At 32.9% G+C, this 21,209-nt stretch overlaps 2 protein-coding genes across 3 annotated transcripts in view; both read left to right on the top strand.

The window, feature by feature from the left end:
* LOC147065320 (uncharacterized) overlaps nt 1-11,063 on the top strand; it is a 29,450-nt gene extending 18,387 nt beyond the window's left edge. For both annotated transcript variants that reach the window (XM_085956641.1, XM_085956642.1), the window contains exons 3-5: nt 5,548-5,732; nt 7,076-7,242; nt 7,878-11,063. In XM_085956641.1, the coding sequence (XP_085812767.1) occupies nt 5,548-5,732; nt 7,076-7,242; nt 7,878-8,076 (551 nt within the window). In that variant the 3' untranslated portion in view covers nt 8,077-11,063. The remainder of the gene's footprint in view (nt 1-5,547; nt 5,733-7,075; nt 7,243-7,877) is intronic.
* A 3,722-nt stretch (nt 11,064-14,785) lies between these two features.
* RpL14 (ribosomal protein L14) lies at nt 14,786-21,209 on the top strand. Its single transcript, XM_085956473.1, has 5 exons — nt 14,786-14,842; nt 15,919-16,059; nt 17,683-17,838; nt 19,593-19,692; nt 21,007-21,209. The coding sequence occupies exons 1-5, from the start codon at nt 14,840-14,842 to the stop codon at nt 21,150-21,152; spliced, it is 546 nt and encodes a 181-aa protein (XP_085812599.1). The 5' UTR covers nt 14,786-14,839; the 3' UTR covers nt 21,153-21,209.

Raw genomic sequence — 21,209 nt, 5'->3', positions numbered from 1 at the left:
ATGAAAGAAAGGAACACATAAGCAAAATTAAAAATTGTGGTAGCTAATACAAAACTGATAATTATTAATTATCTAAGGAAGTAAAAACATATTCACGTTGACAGTATGATGCCGCAAATTTATTAAATGCAACAAGTTGGCTTATGTGGTAACCAGATCCGGCGTTCCGATGGGGCCAACAGCCAACAGCTGGTTGAATTGAATTGAACCGCTTTTCTCTTCCTGTACCGTCAAATGGTGTTATTCCGCCTTCCAAGTATTATTCCGCCTAGTAAAAAATATTTTGTTTGTATGGCCACTACTTATTTTTACACTCGGGTAGACAAAATATTTCTTTATAACCTTATTCTCAATTGTCAGTTAGTCATATTGTACATTTTAAACATTTATAACTTTACGTTAGTTAATATAAAACTTGACTTTTGCAAATGGTGTGTGCATAATATGCAGTTACGTCAACACATTTCATCAAACATTTATCTACCAGAAATACAAAAGGTAAGGAAAAATCAAGAAAATCTTGTTGATCCATATCAGTTACATTGTATTTTTTGTGTGCCATCTGAACAGCAGAGTACCATGTGGATGGATGGTATTTATATCCAAATGCTTTAGTTTTCGATACTCGCATGAACGAAATCTCATTTCATTTGCGAGTGCCCGGATTCAAAGAACATTTGATTACTTATCGGAATTTTTGGGAACGACTATGTTTTATAATTAACATCTTGTGGCACCATCCGGTCTTCATTTTTCAATATCGCCTGAAGACCAATATGAATTCAACATTGTCTGCCGTACTGTTTCGGTAAAATTCTCATTGCACTTTCTGAGACATTTAGAACAGTCTTTGGGCTTTAAATAACTTCCTTTAATTTGCTTACCTGTAACTAAAACATATGACGTTCCGTTTTGTCTATTAGTTATATGTTTATTTCTTTTCCATTCGTAGGGCTTAGCAATACGTGTTCGTTTACTATTTAACTCATCAAAAACACAATCTTATTTCTGAATTAAACATTATCAGACATCACCGACATTATTTCTTATTGTAATTTCTTCTGGGCATCCATTAAATTTTTCAAAAAACCGGTTGAGCTATTCAAACACGTAGTAATTCCTGAGATGCTGTAAATGAGTTTGTTCTACAGGAAATCGATGAATTGACTCACTTTTATCTGTTTTCATAATAAAATATTATGAAGTATATACCATGGTTAAATTCAGCATATAATGGTGGTTCATGCGTAGGTTCTAATATATTTTCTACTGACAAAAATAATTATTCCGAATGTCCTGGTAATGGCTCAAATACAATCTCTTCAAAAAATCCTGTTTCACTATTCAACCACGAAGTAAATTCTGGGATGATGTGCACGTCTAAGAAAAGAAATAGTATTTTTAATACAAAAGACAGACATTTTGAATCCGGTTATAAAATATTAATTACATAATACAAATAGAGTTCAATTCTGTCTTTTATGATGAGTGAATATTCTGCATTATTTCCATTAGTCATTTTGCTGGCCATCCTGGTAACGTATCAGGGAGAAACTCTCGAAAATATTATCTTGAGCTCTGCAACCACGAATTAACTCCTAAGATAAAATGCATGTCTGAGAAAAAAAATCTAAAGTTAGTGGATAAAGCCATATCTGAACAAATGAACAATTCATTATAATATTTCATCAAGGTTAACTGTTTATCAGAGTTATTCTCCTTGAAATTATAGTCATTAGTCGGTGTATTATCTGGTACAAGATTTGAGTTCAAAACATTCAGTTCTTCGTCTTCCAATTCTGTATTTCGATCTGCAAAAACATGATTTATAATGATGCTGTAAGTATATAAATATTTAATCAGATTACATTTAAAAACAATTTGACCGGTTAGGAGTCGAAATAACATAACTTAAATATAAGTACATCAGTGGTTACTTACTTCGCATGCCTGTACGTTGGTTCTGTTTAAAGATATCCACAATCATTACCTCTCCAAAACATTGTTGATATGCAAATATGAACCGATAACAAGTGTTTACTTAAGTCAAATTGACAACTTACGCCAAACTAAAAATTACGAAACTTCCATACTCTAAACTTTATGTCAGTGACATAAAGGCGAAACGCCGCTTACGTCGGAGTGTCCTTGATTAATCGGCATTAATGTCAGAGTCACATAGGTGTAAGAGGAGATTCACCCATATGACATTAAAATTCCATGTGGATTTGTAGATACGCCGAGTAATATCTGGCAAACCGCTATACGTACGAGTTTCATCTTTGTACATACGATAGAACTGCGTTCTAGCAAGACAATGCAATATTTAACTCAAAACAGCCATTTTTGTAGTTTCGCCCTTATGATCCTAGACCCCCAATTTAAAAACTGTTGTACTGTGTGACTTCTATAATATCAGATAGCCTTACGCGAGATGGGCAAGATAAAAAATAAAACTGTAGGATGTCGGCAGAAGAGTAAACAAAACCCAGCTCATTGGATAACCGAATGGTAAGCAACTGTATATATTATATTTTTCCGCCAAATTGCACACAATTAAAAAAAAATATCATAAAAGCAAGAAAGACGTCTTCGACAGCCCTGGGTGCTTCAATACTGTCGGTACCTTTGTCTTGTTCTCAGCGATCCGCTAGCTTTAAATAAAAAAATAATCTGTGGGTGACCACGTTAATAATCATTTTTTATAAGTATAAATTATTTCTTGCATTGGCTTTACTTACCAATAAAATACAATAATTATTGTACCTACCAACTAAAAGTAAAATTGCGTTACTTGTTTGTAAAAGTGTCAGACTAAATTAATTAAACTAATCGGGTAAGTAATAAAAAGTCATTAATTGAGTTAGCATTTACTTGGTAGAATTCCATTTTAAAAGAAATGAAAATATAATTAATTATATTTTCACTTCTTTTAATAAAAAGTCACTTTCTTTTTATAATAAACAGACATCACTATATTCCACTTTTTTTTAAATATGCATTAGAATTAAACAATATGTACCTATTTTTTTAAAATAATTATGTAATAGGTCTTACACAATCAAAATAAATACTATTCATTAATAATGTTTTTTGGATAGCACATGAAATAAAAATGTAGGTAGATATGTATTTCAACATCCTTCGTATGTTTAGCTCTCGGACAATTTCAGGTTAAAACGTTATTAATATATTATTATTATTAAGTTTATATCGTGGCTATCCATCATATTGGTTGCAATATTTCCCACCAAACAGCTGATTAACAAATTGAATTTAGTAACATTTACGTATATTAGAAAATATCATTTTTTGGTCACCTCATATTTTATACACTTTGACAGTGTTATGATTTAAATTTAATTAAGAGATCATTATTTACTTTATACCAAAGCATTGTCGGCGACCTCTGAGTATTACCAGTAGAGCAACAATTCCGGACCACATGTAAAAAAAATCATATTTTCAATTCTCAAGGGCAATTCTGTAGAGCGTCCCCTTAATGTAAATGCTAACATAAATATCTCAAATTGTTTCAGAAGATTCGTAATAAAATAAATTATGTTTCTTTTGTTTAAATCGTAGTTTGAGGGAATTTTCTAAACTTGGCACCAACCACCCAACAAAACACCACCATTCGTCAGGAATGAATTATTCATCTTATAGGTTTCCGATGCTTAGAAAAATAAGTTTACGGCAATTAGAAAGCACACCAATTCAAATCTTATACCGCCACTTTTCGCCGTTAGAGGCGCCACCTCCTGGTGCATAGTAATTAAAAAATGTTAATTAACAAAAACCTCATTACAACGCAATCAACATATTACATGGAGTATATCTAAAAATTAAGAAAAATATTTTGAACAGGTCGTCGTGTTCGTTCGATGCAATTATTAAAAAATATTCGAATAAAATGCATTTCTATTTTTCGTTAAAATCGATGTTTTTTAGATTAAAAAAAAACATTAAAACTATAATTAATTGACAAAAACGACACGCTAGTTCCAAGAAAACTTATTAAACAACATTAAATCGATAATTTTGTTTCAAGAAATTACTTGAAACAATAAATGTATCTAGTAGTAAAACCCTTATTTTTAGCCGTTTTTTATTATTTGTCGCTTTCTCTTTCAAATAAAAAAATATATTTTATATTTCCCATTGTATTTAGATACGTATTGATCGATTAAAATATGTTTAAAGCATTCATTTTCTTAATGAATTATAATGAATTTCTATGCCTCTCCCCCTTAATGAATGTTCACTGAAGTAGGTACTTATGTAGTTTATAATATCATTTGTCTTTAAATTTGAACAAAGTTGTAGCAATCATACCATCCAGCATTACATGTGTGACTCACGTATGTATGGTTTGTTGTCAAAACAAAACAATGGAGCGAAAACAATGGAGAGAAAACGATTGTCAGCATTTTCTCAATCATAACTAGATCAGTATACCCTATATTATGATTTGTTAATTGCGACAATGTCTATTGTAATATATGGACTGTATGTATGTATGTATAAATAAGAAGGACAATCCATAAATCCTCACTATCGTCATGAGTTCGTCACTCGACGCACCACTCTCATCACACCCACAACTACTTTATCTCCTCCACCTCCATATACCGCCAGAAAGTTAACAATAGGTATTTCAATCAAATAACATTTATATTTCTCAAATGAACTGTCCGTATAGAACAGGAGTTCACAAAATTTTGAATTGAATTGAATTGAAATCAAAAATATTTGGCGGGCCACCCTTTATTTTGTATATATTTTCTGTTTTTAAAAAACATAAGGCAAAAAAAAATATTTCTTTGAGTTACATAACATATATTATTTAACTAATATTTAAAATTATTAAAATAATATTTAAAAATTTTCATCATTATTATGATTTATGCAATTGTTGTTTGAAACTAAATTCTGCAATTTAGGCTCATATTTTGTGGTGTGAATACGTAAAACGGATGCGATATGGTTGTCTGTTTAATTTTGATCTTAAGTTTGATTTATTAATGCTCATTGTAGAAAATGTTTTTAACAAATATAGATACTTCCAAAATAATGAAGCCGTTTGATGAGCATGTTTAACTATATCTAGATATACCTCAAGTGAAAGTCATTTAGAGAATTCAATTAAATTTTTATCACGACAGGATGCTTTTGTATCCACGTTCTCTTGCAAGTCTTCACACTGCATATTTACGGGAACAATTTTAAATGTAATTTTTAATATTCGATATGAAGAATAAAAAATAATACAGATTTAACATAAATCTCGCGGGACACATCAAAAGTCACGCGGTATATAAATGGCCCGCGGGACATACTTTGTGAACCCCTGATATAGACTACAAAAATAGACTTATAGAGAATTATTGTTCGTGCGAATTATAGGCGCGATGAATTTTTGGAATGCGTATAAAATTATCAAACTTAAATTGTCGACGATTGAAATCGCTCTGAATAATTTCGCCGCCGACAATTTGAAAATCGATGTTTTGACATAAATAAAGATAAAATTATCTTCATGTTTAGATCTGAACTCCGATAAAGAGTCCGTCGAGCAATTACAAGAGTTGTGGAGAAAAGCCCTAGACGACAAACTAGCATTAGTGTGCCTCATCGAAGATGAAGAAGTTCCGCCTGGTGGAAAGCGAACGCTGGTCGGCGCGAACGTCTGCGCAATCTCGAGGAAAACTGAAAAGGATTTGCCGCTTGAAGTAATGTACCATGTTTTCATTTGCTTACATATTTCAATTACAAAGATTAGCGCATTCATATTGTAAAGAATCCAAATTTCAAAAGTGGTATTTTCACTCATTCATCATCGGCCCCCAAAGGCTGATTATAGACACAACGGGGCACTGAATTGCGAATTACGATTGTAGAGCTAGTTATTGATTATTTTCGATTGCAATGAGTTAATCTGTTCTCCGTGCTTTTCTCTCACATGGCACTTTTTATTAAATTAAGCCAAATCAGTAAACTTAGTCAAATAACACTTGAGAACGTGAGACTTGTGTATCTGCTGCTCCTGAGACATTGTCATTTGTAAAAAAAATCCTGTTAATGCTTCACATCCAAACGTAGGACCTCGTAATACGCTCGATTATAACCGAGTGTGGTGCGGGTTGGTTGGTTTGTAGAGGTCTTTGTTTGTTTTGTTCGCAGAAAATTAAGATTTTCAATTCTATTCAATTAAATATTTCGTCCACATCAATTAACTACGTATTACCATGTATTTCAATATGAAACAATCGTCACTCTCTTTACATGTACCACATTACACTCGAATTATGACCAATAACTAGCACTACGATCGAAATTTACAGTTTAGTGTCACTGATTGACTATATTTTGTCTTCTTTCTGCCCCAAACTCCTTTCATTGACTCAGTCTCAAGGATGTTACGTTACTTTCTGCACGGTTCAACCACCTCAGTTTAGGTAAAGTTAGAATCATGATAGATAAAAACACATAGGTAAATAATAATTACCCAGAGGGGCGTCTCTATAACGCGATATGACACAATCGAGAAAATTTAAAAGGAGGCCTTCTAAGAGTTAAAACCTGCCACTCCTATAAAATGAATGGATATATATATATATAAAGTTTTGATTAAATATACCTTCATTATTATAATTCACATACTTCTCCGTTATATTCGATTGCAAATATAAATTTATGAAAACCATTTTCCAAATACTAAATTGGTAGGTATTATGATGTATGTGTGTATTATGATTTATAAAAAAGGGGACTGTTTCAATTAAACCATGTTTGTATAATTTATAAAAAATAAAAACTAAAAATTGTTTGAATGGATGGAGTTATTCGGAAAATTAAAATTCGATTGTTTATTTTTTATCGTAGGGGGCCTCAAAATCACTACGTTACTAATAGCTCCACTGTATCTACCAAAAAATATAATATCTAAATAATACAAAATTTATTGAAACCTTCATAGGATCTTTTGAAGGTATTGTCAACATTAGAAACAGATAGATATATTTATAATGTAATTTATAAAACCACCACTGTTGTAACATTTATATTTTTTTAGGTGAAGGGGAGGCTTTTCAAAATTGTTTTCGGAGCCGTTATGGAGGCAACTAATGCTGTGGATATCTTCACAATGTACGGAGTCGAAGAGTACATGACTGCGTTTGGCCTTTCTGTTGCCAAAGAGTACCAAGGACAGAATATTGGGGCTGAAATCTTGAAATCCAGGTAACTACTATAATACTGCCCTCATAAGGAAAAAGGCAGCTTTTCGGCAAAAATCACAAATTGAGTTAGTGTACAGATAATGCTCTACGTGAAATTCTGAACCATTTGACATAAAGTCAATAGCAGTATAAAATTTATTTCAATATAATAATCGCCATATTGTTTTTCGTTTTTTTTTCACAAAAACGGTAGTTATTCTAAACAAAAAGACATTATAACGAGTTTCATAAGCAAAAACACAGCATCGATTGAAAATATACTGGTTTTTGCTTATACCATACATCAAAAAGAAAAGTTGAAAAACGTTAATGTCTCATTATCTCAAAATGTTACTTTGGCAAATAGCTGCCTTTTTGCTTATGGCAGTATATATTATGAACTACTACTGATCCAGGCGCGCGCACAGAAAAATGATTTGAGGGGAGGGTCCATTTCGACAAAATACACATAATATCTCAAGAATCTTATTGATGGTTTCTCGAGAAATGATTATTCTAGAACTTTTGAAAAAATTATTTCTCTAGAATTGAGATTGGCCTTTTCTGATTATCTGTCAAGAATTCTTGACCACAACCTCTAATAACTACAATATCGTGCAATTGAAACCAAAATCATATAAAATATTTTTATTTCAGAATTCCCTTGTGCAAAGCAGTCGGACTCAAACTAACTGGCACAGTTTTCACAGCAATCGAGTCTCAAGTCTTGGCGAAGAAGTGTGGTTTCCAAGACGTCGTCGAGATACCCTACAAAATCCTGGCTGAGCGATACTATTCAGGATTTGAACATATGAACACCACGTCTTCTAAATATATGGTGTTGCCAATAAGTTAAACTATTAAGACATCATCTACCTAACTACATAATATAATATTGAGTTTTATATATTATAATATAAAACTCAAAACCCATGTTATAACCATTTATCTACCTACAGTAGCTACCATCGTCTATAATACCAGTGTTTATTTATTCGTAATAGTAGCCATTTGACTATATTTAAAACGTCTAAAATTGAAAAACAAGTGTTTATTAGCCAGACCCAGGATTCGAACCTGGGACTCCACGATATTATAAGCCGACGAGTAAGCCGCTCGGCTATCGTGTGCGTTAAACTTCTTTAAAACGTACCTACCTATAATCGGACACCTATACCGATACGAAGTCCTAACAATTCTCTGAAAAACCTACGCATCGAAAGCCTTAATTTGACATGACATGACTCTAGTGTGTCAGCGCTCGAAATGGAAAATGTTACGAATCGGAGCGCTCGATAATTTTCCCATATATTAATATAAATATTACCATGTTATGTATTTTTTTGTAATTTTTATAAAAAGTAAGTGTGTTAGATATGTTATATGGCATATTTAGTTAATTAGCTAGTGATAATTTTGGGGATGTCATAAATCGGAACAGCGCTCCGGTCCATTTCGAGCCCTGCTCTGTGTCATATCCACTGGACTACTAGAGAATAGAAAATACATCAAATTGAGCTAATCGTGTCTTTAGAATATGTATCTACGTTTTAATTGTGTTTCCGCGTGAGTTTCTTCAATTTGGTGAACGAATTGATTCGTGTTTGTTAAATCTTGCATCTAATTCACTTTTTAGGTCCCGATGTCCGTAGTTCAATAACAAACACACCCCAGGTTTCTGTCTAACTTTCTGTCTTTCTTTCTGTCTAACTAACTTAAAAAATAATAAAATGCGTTATAGCTTTTAAAATCTGTGTTATATTTGCTGTGAATTTGTGACTGTTAGGTATATTATTACTAGTACTATATTTTTAGTAAAATAGTCTGACGAAATCATAATACCTAATAATATTATTATATTATACCTACACCTAAATAATTATAAATTTAGTAGATGGTTAAGTACCTACTAGAAATACCTAGAAATAAAATCTAATGTTTACCACATCTCTTTAATCTAGTGTCACTTTACAAAATATGTGAATGAACCAAAAGGAGAGTTTTATTATTACATCATTTTTTTTACATTAACCAATAAGTAGGTAGATACCTACCTATATTGACATTGTGATAATATTTCATAATAATATATTATTCCGAAATTAGACTTGATTTGTGTAATTACATTATACCCCGTTTTCACGTGCATGGATGTACTACTGTGCACAGTAAGAAAATGTATTGGGAAACATGGATTATCCTGCAGTTGGCAAGATTGCGTGCATAAATCAAACAAGATTGGAAGATTCCAAATTGTGATGATTTGTTGCGCGCAAGTAAGATTATTTTCGATCTGCGCCTGCTCAGTAGAGCGACATGCCGGTGAAAAAACGAACTACTCATTTTGAGCTTCGATTTTCAATACGACCTGTCAGATAGTAGTATAAAATGACAACCTCGCGTCTCGCTTACTCTTGAAGAATGAGATTGGAGAGACAGTCAGCACTTTTACGTGTAAACAGTTATTGTCATGACAGTTTAAAATAAGCACAATTGCCGACAGTAATTCCATGCATGTGTACAGGCGCTATACGCATGTTAATTCATGCTGAAAATATCCGTTTGAATAGGTATATAGTAAGTAGATGAAATAGTGTGGTCAAAAATAAAAAATAGGTAAATATTTCCCGTAAAAAATCATAATATGTAATTAAGAATCCGGAATTCTCGGTATCACAAATTTAATGTCAAGATTTGAAAAAAGTCAAGAAATCAAAATATCTAGTCGTAGTATAGGTACATAAACAGATGCAATATGATATTTAATAATAGGTAGATTTTGTAAAACTTTACCTATTAAAAATATTTACAATATGAATAGGTACATATTTTATATTAATAATACGTATATCCTATTTGAAATTAATACGTTTTTATACACACACATCCTACATAATTGTAACTAGGGATTCCAATCCCGGGATCCCGAGCTATTTTCGATACCTATGAATCCTGGGATTGATAAACATAATCCCAAAACTTTCGGGATTAATTTGTTTATCAATTTTTATAAAAAATAAAATAAAAACGTAACTATAACAGAAAAAATACTTTTAATAACAAATAACTACATTAGAAATAAACTGAGTTTGAATGAAGTTTGATTTATACCCATGTGTAAGTTGCCGATTCATTTTATTTTTTCACATAAATTAATAAAAATGAGAAAGATTGGAAAAAAACAATGCTTCGCACTATTAACAAAGTAATTCCACCATGATCTTGTACGTTTTACGGGCGTTTCATATTTGGCTGACTAATTAGATTTATGAAGCGGAAAGGCCATCAGTACACCATGCTTTGCTTTACTATCAGAAACAGCAATCTCATATTAAATTCACATTATTATTTATATTACGATATTATTTACTCCATTAAACATATATATTTCCACGATTGAATGTAAACAATATCAACAATAAATGTCTTAAATAGTATAAATTATACTAGATTTATTTTTGACCGATTTTATCAATGTTATTTGTAAATATAAAAATTTTAGATTAACAATGGAAAAAATGCCGATCCCGGGACCAGTCCTGGGATCCCTGGATTATCAAATTGTAATCCCGAAATCCCGGGATCGGAATTTTGGCTCGGGATTGGATTCCCTAAAACTATTCAACAATAATTTATTTTACAATAAAACCAACGTTAATAACGATTCTAATGAATATCTACCTATTTATTCCTAAATATTGTGCCACATACTTTACTGTCGTAATTGTAGATAAAATATACTTACCTAATATGATTAGGATTTTTTTCAAATAATAGTATTAGAATGTATTTAAATGTAAGAAATAATAAAGTTTTTTTATTGACAATAAAAACATACTGGAAACAATGATGTTATGTAGTTTATTTATTCCCTATTAGGTATTAAAAAAACATTGGTTGATCGGTATTTCATGTACCGATCAAACCGGTTCGAGAAGGGTCCAAAACAAAATCTCTGCAAAGTGCAAACACAGATAGCATTGCCAAACTGACTGGGCTTTTGCTAATGTAGGTCCTTTGAGGTACTTAGATATATATAGCGAAGGCTACCTCGTATTTTTAAATAATAATTTGTAATTGTTTTATTGTGATTATAATATGAAACAAATTCATTAGAAAAAACTCCACTTCGAACTTTATTACTTTGTGCCCGTCGTAGGAGCCCTTTACCGTAGGTACATAGAATTAAATTTATTATGATTATTCTTTGAGACTTTGTTAAAAATGCTTTTCGGTACTTTAGTATATACAACTGTGTTGCAGTAAATCAGAGATTACAAACGCTGAATGTGTATTCATATGCAGGCATTCATTTATGGTGTTTTTTTAAATATATGTACCTATATTGCGATAATACTTCGATTAGCCACCCTTTTGGTAATCACCTCCATTTGACAGTGCACAACATAGCGTCACTGTTCTGGCAGAAAACATTAATTCGAAAAAATGACATATTGAGTTAGTACCAAAATGTTCCTTATTTCAAACTTTACCGTCTGGAAACCATCTTAATAAATAAACAGTTTTATTTTAAAGTCATCCTTTTTACGATTACTTAATAAACTCACATGATAGACCATTATTTCAAACATTTTAACAACTTCAAAGTCAAATTACTCAAAACTAGTATTCTCCAGTTAGTGTGTTCTGCCAGAACAGAGACGAAGGTACGATGGGTATTTCATATATTTCAACATAAGAAACAGTTTATATACCTAATCGAATGTAATATAATATTATTTTAATAATATTATTAAAAAATATTTTTCCAAAGAGGTTGTTTTCTGTGCTTTAGATAAGAGCTCCGCAACCTTTTCTCACCCACGGCACACCAAAGGTCTTCCCAGAATTCCGCGGCACACCATACGTAAAACAATTTAGACACCAAAACATAGACCCCACATCCTCAGGCCAGGATCGCGGGCCCCCCTACCTATCGCTAAGGTTAAAAGACAGTGTGGTACTCTAAAATAACGTTTTTCAAATGGTGCTCGAGGTAAAATTAATGGTATTGATTGTATGTTGATCGATTTTTTTTTGTTTTTATTAATATATCCACATGAATTATGGTTAGTTGTTAACGGGTCTACGGGTTAAGAATAGTTATTTGTCGAGTATTGACATAATAATAATAAATTGTATTCTACAATCGCATATTTAAAAACATTAATACTAAAGTAGTAAAATAGCTATACTATTAAACTATTAAAGTAAATTTGCAATTTGTGTGTATCTCACTTATCTGGTTGGTACGCTGGGCCCCTCCCTGAGCCTGGGCCCCCAGGCTAGAGCCCTGTCAGACCTCCCCCTTGTTAAATTACAATGATTTATGTATTTTTTATTTTTTTATATTTTTATATTTATATTTTTGACCATGTCCGATCCTAATAGGATCATATGGGCCTCCACAGAGTGGAGGTTTGTATTAACACTTTTATTTTTACGAGAAATGGATGTCAGCCACTTGCTCAACCTATTAGACAAATTGAAAAACAATATGTGTACTTGCCAGACCCAGGATTCGAACCTGAGACCCACGGCGTGATAGTCCAACGCTTATGCCGCGCGGCCACCGTGGGTGTGTTTTGATAAATAAGTAATTAAATATACATAACACATGAAAAAAAACTAAATGTACATATTTCCATGTATTTGCATTATCATTATAATAACTTATTAATGTGATACCTGAGCTTGTTTCAATGAACGTAAAATTTTTATTTATTTTGACTTGATATTTGAAAGAGCTGAAAGACTGCTTATTATTTTAAATTATAACTTGAGATGAAAAACTTTGCTCACTTAGAACGTTGTAGAAAATGGGTGCTGAACTGCGCTAGCCTTGTCGGAAATCCGAGAATATTCTTTATTAATCGAAATCCAGAAAATAGCCAATGGAACATCGGTGAAGTTCAGTTTTAGCCTTCCATTGTTTATCAATTCAACAAATTCCTCTCGAATTTATAGGAAAAGCGCTTCTGTAGAATTTGCAGCATTGGTTGAAAAAGAGTTTCGAATCCAGTCGTATTGCTTGTATGAAAGTAATGATGAAATTTATTTTGCAGCAAAGTTAAATGTTTTTGAGACGGATCCAAAATTAATTGCGGTGTAATGGTGGTACTTAGTAGTAGTAGTGTCCTTTAGTACATTTTGTAGAGATCCATGTCTAAACTACTTCTGCCAAAGTTCGAGTGTAAATTTGAATCCTTCTAATTTATCAGAGCAAGTCAATATATTTTCATTCTGACCTTTTATTGTTTTATTGAGTTCATGCAGGTGCTCAAATATATTACCAGCCATGTACGCAAATTTGGCTATTACGTAAGTATTGTATAATATACTTACAAAATTATTTGTGTTTTCTAAGCAATGCGCCGCGGCACATCTAGCATCGTCTCACGGCACACCGGTTGCGGAGCACTGCTTTAGATAATATTATAATGGGGGAGACCATTGCCGACTCAATCTCTCAATCTAAAGATGGCGCTGGGGAGACACATTTTTTGTTTTGCTGGGGGGACAGAATTTGAATCACTACTAACGGAACCCCTCAATTTATGTTATTAAAAGTATTTTGAAACCAGTTCTAAGGTGTTCCGAGATTTTTAAAAGATGTTCCAAACTGGGTTTTTATGTAGTCATGGGCCTTAAGATCTGTAAAAGTTGATAAGCGGTAAGAACTAGAACTTTTTAATAATCTTACTTGAAAATCATGATAATAATATTATATTAATTTATAATATTATTGATTGTTGTTTGATTTAATAAAACGCAATTTTTTTGTAGTACTTTTTCCACTTTAATAAATAAATTTGGACCGGTTTCGTCCGCCTCAGAAGGACATTTTCAACTGAATTTCATTTTCAACATTTTCAGTTGAAAATGTCCGTCTGAGGCGGACGAAACCGGTCCAAATTTATTTATTAAAGTGGAATAAGTGCTACAAAAAAATGCGTTTTATTAAATCAAACAACAATACAATGCAGCTCCACCATGAATTGACAGTTAACAAAATAAAAGAAAATATTATTTACACCGCATCTTTTACTCCGATCCGACGAAGTGCCAAGAATGTTTAAGCTTACTTCCGGTTCCGGAATAAATTCGCGGCCGGTGGCATAATTATTAGCATACATGAAAATAATAATGATAGTGAATGTCAACGTAAGTTGGATCTTTACATTTTTACATTGAAGTGTATCGTGATTTTTCGTAATAGTTCAGTTTTCCCACTAGGCAATGTTCCAAAACCTGGAATAGTAATCATGATTATTTATTTCAATTTTTAAATGACGTGCCCAGGCCCACTAGATATATTTCACATGCAGCAATTAAGTCTTACGTTTATAATTATCAAGAGTTCAATATAAAGGTAAAACATTGTCTTTATAAGTAAAACATTAATAAAAATATTATTCGAAACTGTACAATTTGGTACAATCTCACCGCGGTTATGAGATATATTTTTGAACAGACAGGACACATATTTATTTGCGCATTAGCCTAAAACAGGAAATCGGCACGTTTCATATTTTATTTTTATGTTGGTAGCACCTGCGGTTGTCACACGAAATTTTGCGGCGTGCTTCCTTTCGTAATATTTCCTTCACGCTGACAGCATGGTTAGTATAATTTCATTTAAAATTATACAAATAACCTCAACGTATCATAATTTGTTTGGGCAAAATATGAAGCAAACTTTACTGCCGTCATAAATTGTGTTATGAATCGCTTTCGGATTGTTTTAACGAGTGATGTGCGCGCTATAAGTTTAGGGGTTATGTGCAACGTTCAGTTCGTGTGATTTTTAGTTCGCCGCTTTCTTATTCCATATTCCTGATATTGTATGTGCAAAAGTGTGACGGTTCGACATATTTCATTAAAATGGCCTAATAATTGTCCGAAATCATGCAGACACCATTCTCCCGATGTGTCAGCATGTAGACATTGACAGTTTAAAATGTCGACAGAAGAATATTAAATTGCAGTGTGTGTTGTACATATTGACAGCAATAATAATTTTATTTAAGGCTGCTTTAATTTTTTTAAGATGCATCGAGAATATTTATAACGTTGAATGTTATAGTCATTCCTTTACATACCTGAAGCTATTTTCAATTTCATTTATTGACTGGTTTCGATGTGAACATATTTATAATGTGTATTTACAGTTACTATATTTTAACGGCCCATAAAAATTGTTAAGGATTTATATAATTTAATATCTTGTTTTTATATGTATTACTTTTACACAGTGTATCCATTCCTTGTAGAATTATAAAGAAAATTCTTTTGGTAAATGTGCCGCAGATGCTGTCATGAGATTTTATAACTTTCTTTTTAAACCAAACCTAATCTACCCCAGCCTAATATTACCTAATATAATCTTAGTTTGTGATAATGATACATCAAAATGTATGAAAATTTTAAATTAACAATTATTGTATTGGAAAGCCTATGCCCCGACGGAGGAAGGTATTTATTATAATTGTCTACATGGAATAAACTTTTTTAGAAAAAAAAATATATAAAACCTCTTTGACGGCATCTGCGGCACAATTACCATTCATTTTTCACACAACTTATTTTAACAATGATAACCAATGATATAAATCATTAAAAATATCATGACAACCATACTTTATTTTTATGAAGTTTTTTCTTTAGAAAAATAGTAATAACTGGTTCTTTTCGACAGCCATTTGAAAGGTTTGTGCAGACGGGTCGTGTGGCTCTCGTAGCCGAGGGAGCAGAGAAGGGCCGCTTGGTGACCATCGTTGATGTCATCGACCAAACCAGAGTCCTCGTTGATGGACCATGCACCAATGTCCGGAGACAGGTAATTTCACTTACATTTTTTTTCCTTTATAATATAAGATAATATGGCAATTATTAAATAGTTCAAAACTATTCATTTCTACATGAAAACTTATGGTTTATTTATTTGTATGATACAGTAGCTTCTGTTCCGTTTGTTAGGTGTCAGAATGATCGCAAAAACAATACAATACATCGTGTACTATACAGTTGAACCTTGATTATCTGGATTTCTATGATCATTGGTTTCATATTATGGTGGTTTATAAGAATTCTAGATTTATTATCCAGACTGTCTTCATACGGATACTTGAGGCCAGGCGGGACCGCGCCAATTTTCATAGCCGATTTTAGGAAAATTCATGAATTCAAGAATGAATACTTAACCCAACCGAACCTAACAAATAATAATCCAGTATATCAGCTATTTTCAAAATTTGTTTGCCACTGGCTTCCCTTGGCAACTACGATGTTGTGCAAAATCCGGTCGAGGATTGCTACCAATAATTGTCGATAAATTAAAGTATTGTATTATTTTTAGACACCTTACCACAATTGATTGCGAAATCGGAATATTATGAAAACACGTTTCGTAATTAATTTATCGTTTTGAATAGGTAATGAGGCAATTAGATATCGCCCGCTGCATGTGCTATTAAAAGTAATTGACATATCTCTTTCTCGCTCCATCATACGGGCGAGCGAAATGCACGATCCGCGCACGGAGTTTTGATTTTTACCAGTTATTGGAAACAATCGGTTATCCCACATGAGGGATAATACGAAGTAGTGGAATTAGGAAAGTAGTATGTTCCCAAATCAACTTAACATTTCAGCCATGAAAAGCAAAACGACGATCGTTGTTAGCATTTCTGGCCATTATCAAAAACAACGATATATCGTTGCGTAGCATTCTAAGGGTTAACTCATTTAGTGCTAACACCGCTACTTGCGCGTTTGGAGTAGTTATTAACATGTCATTTAAATATGGTAATTAAAAGGTCAACAGTGATTGTGTTAAACCGACAAAACAATTATTGATCTTTGCCTATCCAGAACCTAAACTGAGCTGACACACCAATTTTTATATTATATTGCATACAACAGATGGCACTCAGTGCTTTTTTTTATAGGGGAATCACAGAGAGCATCGTTTGTCAAGAAGATTCAGCATTTGGTTTTGTATAAAAATAATAAATATAAATATAACTTATTAATACTACAGTGGAACCCCGATCTACCATTGTCGCATAAATCGTTTTCCCGCACGGATCGTTCATTTTTAAAGTCTCGCCATACACCCATAAGAACAATGTTAAATAATCCCGCATTAACCGTTCCCCGATCTATCGTCTAAATATTATGGTCCCGTCACAAATATTATCCGATTGACCATTTTAAGTCGCAACTAACTTCCCCCCCATGAAGAAAACTACAACAGCTGAGAAACTGAAAATAATTCAAGATGTTGAAAAAATCCAGTAGAAAAACGAGTTTTTTTTTTTTTATATATATCCGCATTTATGGTTTTTTTCTAGGGTCCCTTGAAAATCATAGAATCGAGGTTTCACTGTAGTCTATTTTATGACACCCCTTCATCTCTACATTTTTAACCTACTATCAACAAATTTATCATGTTCCTCAGGCTCTCCGAATCAACCAATTGCAATTGACAAAGTTGCGTGTTAAGTTCCCCTTCTCAGCGTCCACCCGGGTGATCCGCAAGTCGTGGCAGGATGGCAAATTCTCAGAGAAGTGGGCGGAGACCAAATGGGCCAAGAAGCTTGACTCCAAGGACAGAGTATGTTTTTCCAAGTATTATTGGCATTATTGCTTATTCAAGACCCAAATTTTCAGCTATCTCAATAGCTTCCGACAATGTGTAACATTAAATTAAGTGAAATTTGGAAAACAAATATTGAAATTTTCTAAATTTACTGTTGTTACCAAGCACTAAATTTAATAATAGTGTTAATGTCTTATCGGTTGTTGATTTCATGGAATTTGAAGAAATCTTGTCTTGAGAAGTAATCAGATTAGGTGAATCTTGAGAAATTGTTACTAGACAAAATAACAAAGGGAAGTGGAAACGGAAGAAGAAAGCTGCCGAGACTGCAACCTGGATTTATAAATTTTTCCGGTAATATACGAGATTTAACAAAATACCTTGATTTTGAATGGAATTTATTAAATTTCCCGGTAACAGTTATATTGATTATTATGTTGATATTGTTAAATTCTCGACAAGACATGTTCATGAATACGAGAATTCTCGAAATCCAGGTTGACAATAATTACTTACTACTACAATTTAGTACCAAACGTAAATAAATTAGAATTCAAATTCCACCAAGTACCGTCGGTCGATGGTATATTTTCTTTGATAAAGTATCATGTTCTGGACAATGTTAAAGCTGTCCAACTACTTACTACGCCACCATATAAATATTCAGGAGATGCAAAGTTGTGATACCTAGATAATTATATATCCATCCTTGTGATAGGTATATAGCAAACATAACGGTCAAATAATAGCTGTACTGTACATCTAAAAATTATTGATTTACCATATATCATAGAATAGGCTTTTTTTTTTAGCTAAATTGACACATACACATGTTTCGTAAGGCCTTGTCCATATATACTCGCGCTGTGACAACTGTCGCGCGCGGTCGAGGTACACATGACCTCATTGAGGTGTCCACATGCACTCATGGCTAGACAAGCGCCATGTGGACAAGTATTAAGTCAATCAGGGCCATTCATTAATTAGCCTATTGGCTGGTGTGCAATCGATAACCAATGAGGTGTCACTAATATCACCCAAGGTATAGGAGATCTAGTCCCAACTATGCAGTATCATAACACCGTGGTTATATTTCTGGATCTGAGACTACCGTGTTGTATTTCAAATGTATTTTGTATGAAAGACGGTTATATTAAATAACTTGTAGCACAGAATTAGGTGACTCTTTCAGTTGGTACCCATGTTTTGCTTTTCGTACATACTCACACCTGCTTCATGTGAACTCGGGCTTATTTAATTAATAAACGTTATATTCGATGTTTCATGGCGATAAATGTTTAACTCTTGGAATACATCGTAGGACATTTTCATAATTTTAGAGTTAAGTGTTACGTTGGAATAAATCTGCAGATGAGTCAAATCTTGGAACGGCTCTGCATCATTTTTGTGCGTAAGGTTGTTTTTACAACGCAGCAAAAAATTACTTTGTCAAAAAGTGTTTACGTTTAGGACAGCCATTTTCCAATATTCACTAAGTTTTTCTTTGTTAGTTTTACAATGTGGCTAAAATTCTGGGGGAAAACATAAGAAAGGATCACTGTTTAAAGCTGTGTATCTGTTGTGTTGTTCTCACAGACAATACCCCAATACATATTTGTCACCCTTGTGACATGTATCAAGATTTTTTTATTTCACAAGTCTCATTCCCACTGCTGACTGCAAATCATTTAAAAAAAAATGGTTTATTATTTCTTAAAACCATGTCTTTTCTCAATTGGTTTTTAACAGTTAATATTTGCATTTTTCAGCGCGCCAACATGGGTGATTTGGACAGATTCAAGCTCCAAGTAGCACGTCGTATGAGAAACAAGCTGAGGACACAAGCGTTCAAGGCGCTCAGAGCACGAGGTAATTATGCGTCTCCCACTTTATGATTATATTACGTAAAAGGCATGTCCCCATTTCGTCAATTGGTTGTTAGCTATTAGATCAAAAAACTAGTGTAAGGAAATAGTAATATGTATCAAGAAGTACAAATACTTGCGAATCAGAGTATACTATTATTGTGGTCTGGTTTATCGAGTCGATTCTGAGTAGAAATAGGCTCAAGCATTGTGACTTAGGATCTGGCAAATGATTTGCTGTTCACATGGGAAGAAGTGATTCCCAGCTCTCTGATGAATGTAATGTTCATGAGGTAGAATTATTAAGTTTTTTGACAGAATTGAAAAGAACAATGAATCATCACTCTAATATGTCAGCAGGTCAGAGTTACGGTCTCAATAAAATTATTTAAAAAAAAAAAATGATGTAGACACTCACAAAGGCCTTGTTCTGTCAGTCTTGGGGTATAATAGTAGGACTGCATAACCATTCATCTGTGTGCATGAAGTAGGCAGCGAAAATGTGTTCATTGTCTATGGTTGCTATCACTGAACCTGTAAATCGTGCCTGTTATATCCCTCTATCTCTTGTTCCCTGCCAAAATTATCAAATCATATCATATCTTTAAAACTAATAGCTAATATTTGGAATGTAAATAAGGCGTTTTATTGGATTTTACCAGTGTAAAATTATTACATTGAAAGTAGGATTCATTACTACTATACTCATTCTTCTTAGAGGCATATCAAAGTCCTTATTATTTTTTTTTTATTTCATTAAGAAAAAAATAATCCTTTGGTACAGCATGAGAACTCTGTAACATAAGTCAAATAAGAGATAAAATCGGTGAATTTCTATAAATCTGTCAAAAATGATGTGGTTACCAAGTGCTATTCAATTTTGCATAGAAAATATTCTAAAAACACAGGATCATTTGTTTTACATAAATTTATCTTTCTAATCAGCTTCCAGTTTTGGCACACCCACCAAACCAAACCAAACCAAACCGGGTGACATATTATGTGCCAGCACTTTGTCTCCATTTTTGTTTTCATGACAATTATTAATTTAAGTTTTATCAACATACCAAATAAGCATAAGGTTCGATAATTTTGGTGGAAAACACAAGAAAAAGTGATGGAACAGGCTTGATGTAAATAAAGTTAACAATAATCACATTAGTGCATAATTGCTATGGACTAGAAGAAATCTCGTCTCGTCTTATTCATCGTTCCACTTGTTATTAATTTTCCTCTGGAGATTATTATAATATAATTTTTTGATCAATCCTATGATTCCATTATACTGTTTATTGACATCGTTTTTGTTGTTCCACAGCGAGTAAAAACGGAGTCCTCTTTGGCAAAAAGAGCATCCCGAAGAAGCCTCGCAAGGCTCCCCGCACCAAGAAGCCGGTTGACAAGAAAGCCAAAAAGGCCGCTAAGCCAGCGCCCGCTAAAGCTGCTGTCACCCCCAAAAAGTGATTTCTGACAAAACATTAATTGTATAAGAAAAAGAATAAAAACCTCCCTAACGGTGTA

Source organism: Rhyacophila brunnea, unplaced genomic scaffold (genome assembly GCF_057557595.1).
Source record: "Rhyacophila brunnea isolate RB1 unplaced genomic scaffold, BYU_Rbru_1.0 scaffold_6, whole genome shotgun sequence".
Classification (NCBI taxonomy): Eukaryota; Metazoa; Arthropoda; class Insecta; order Trichoptera; family Rhyacophilidae; genus Rhyacophila; species Rhyacophila brunnea.
Note: the sequence above shows the minus strand (reverse complement) of the source record. Positions and strands in the feature narration are given on the sequence as shown.

Bases quoted from the DNA above. Each gene is read 5' to 3' on its own strand.
- RpL14 (XM_085956473.1), top strand. The intron at 17,839-19,592 runs GTATGTTTTTCC...TGCATTTTTCAG, and splicing joins AGCTTGACTCCAAGGACAGA to CGCGCCAACATGGGTGATTT. The intron at 19,693-21,006 runs GTAATTATGCGT...GTTGTTCCACAG, and splicing joins CAAGGCGCTCAGAGCACGAG to CGAGTAAAAACGGAGTCCTC.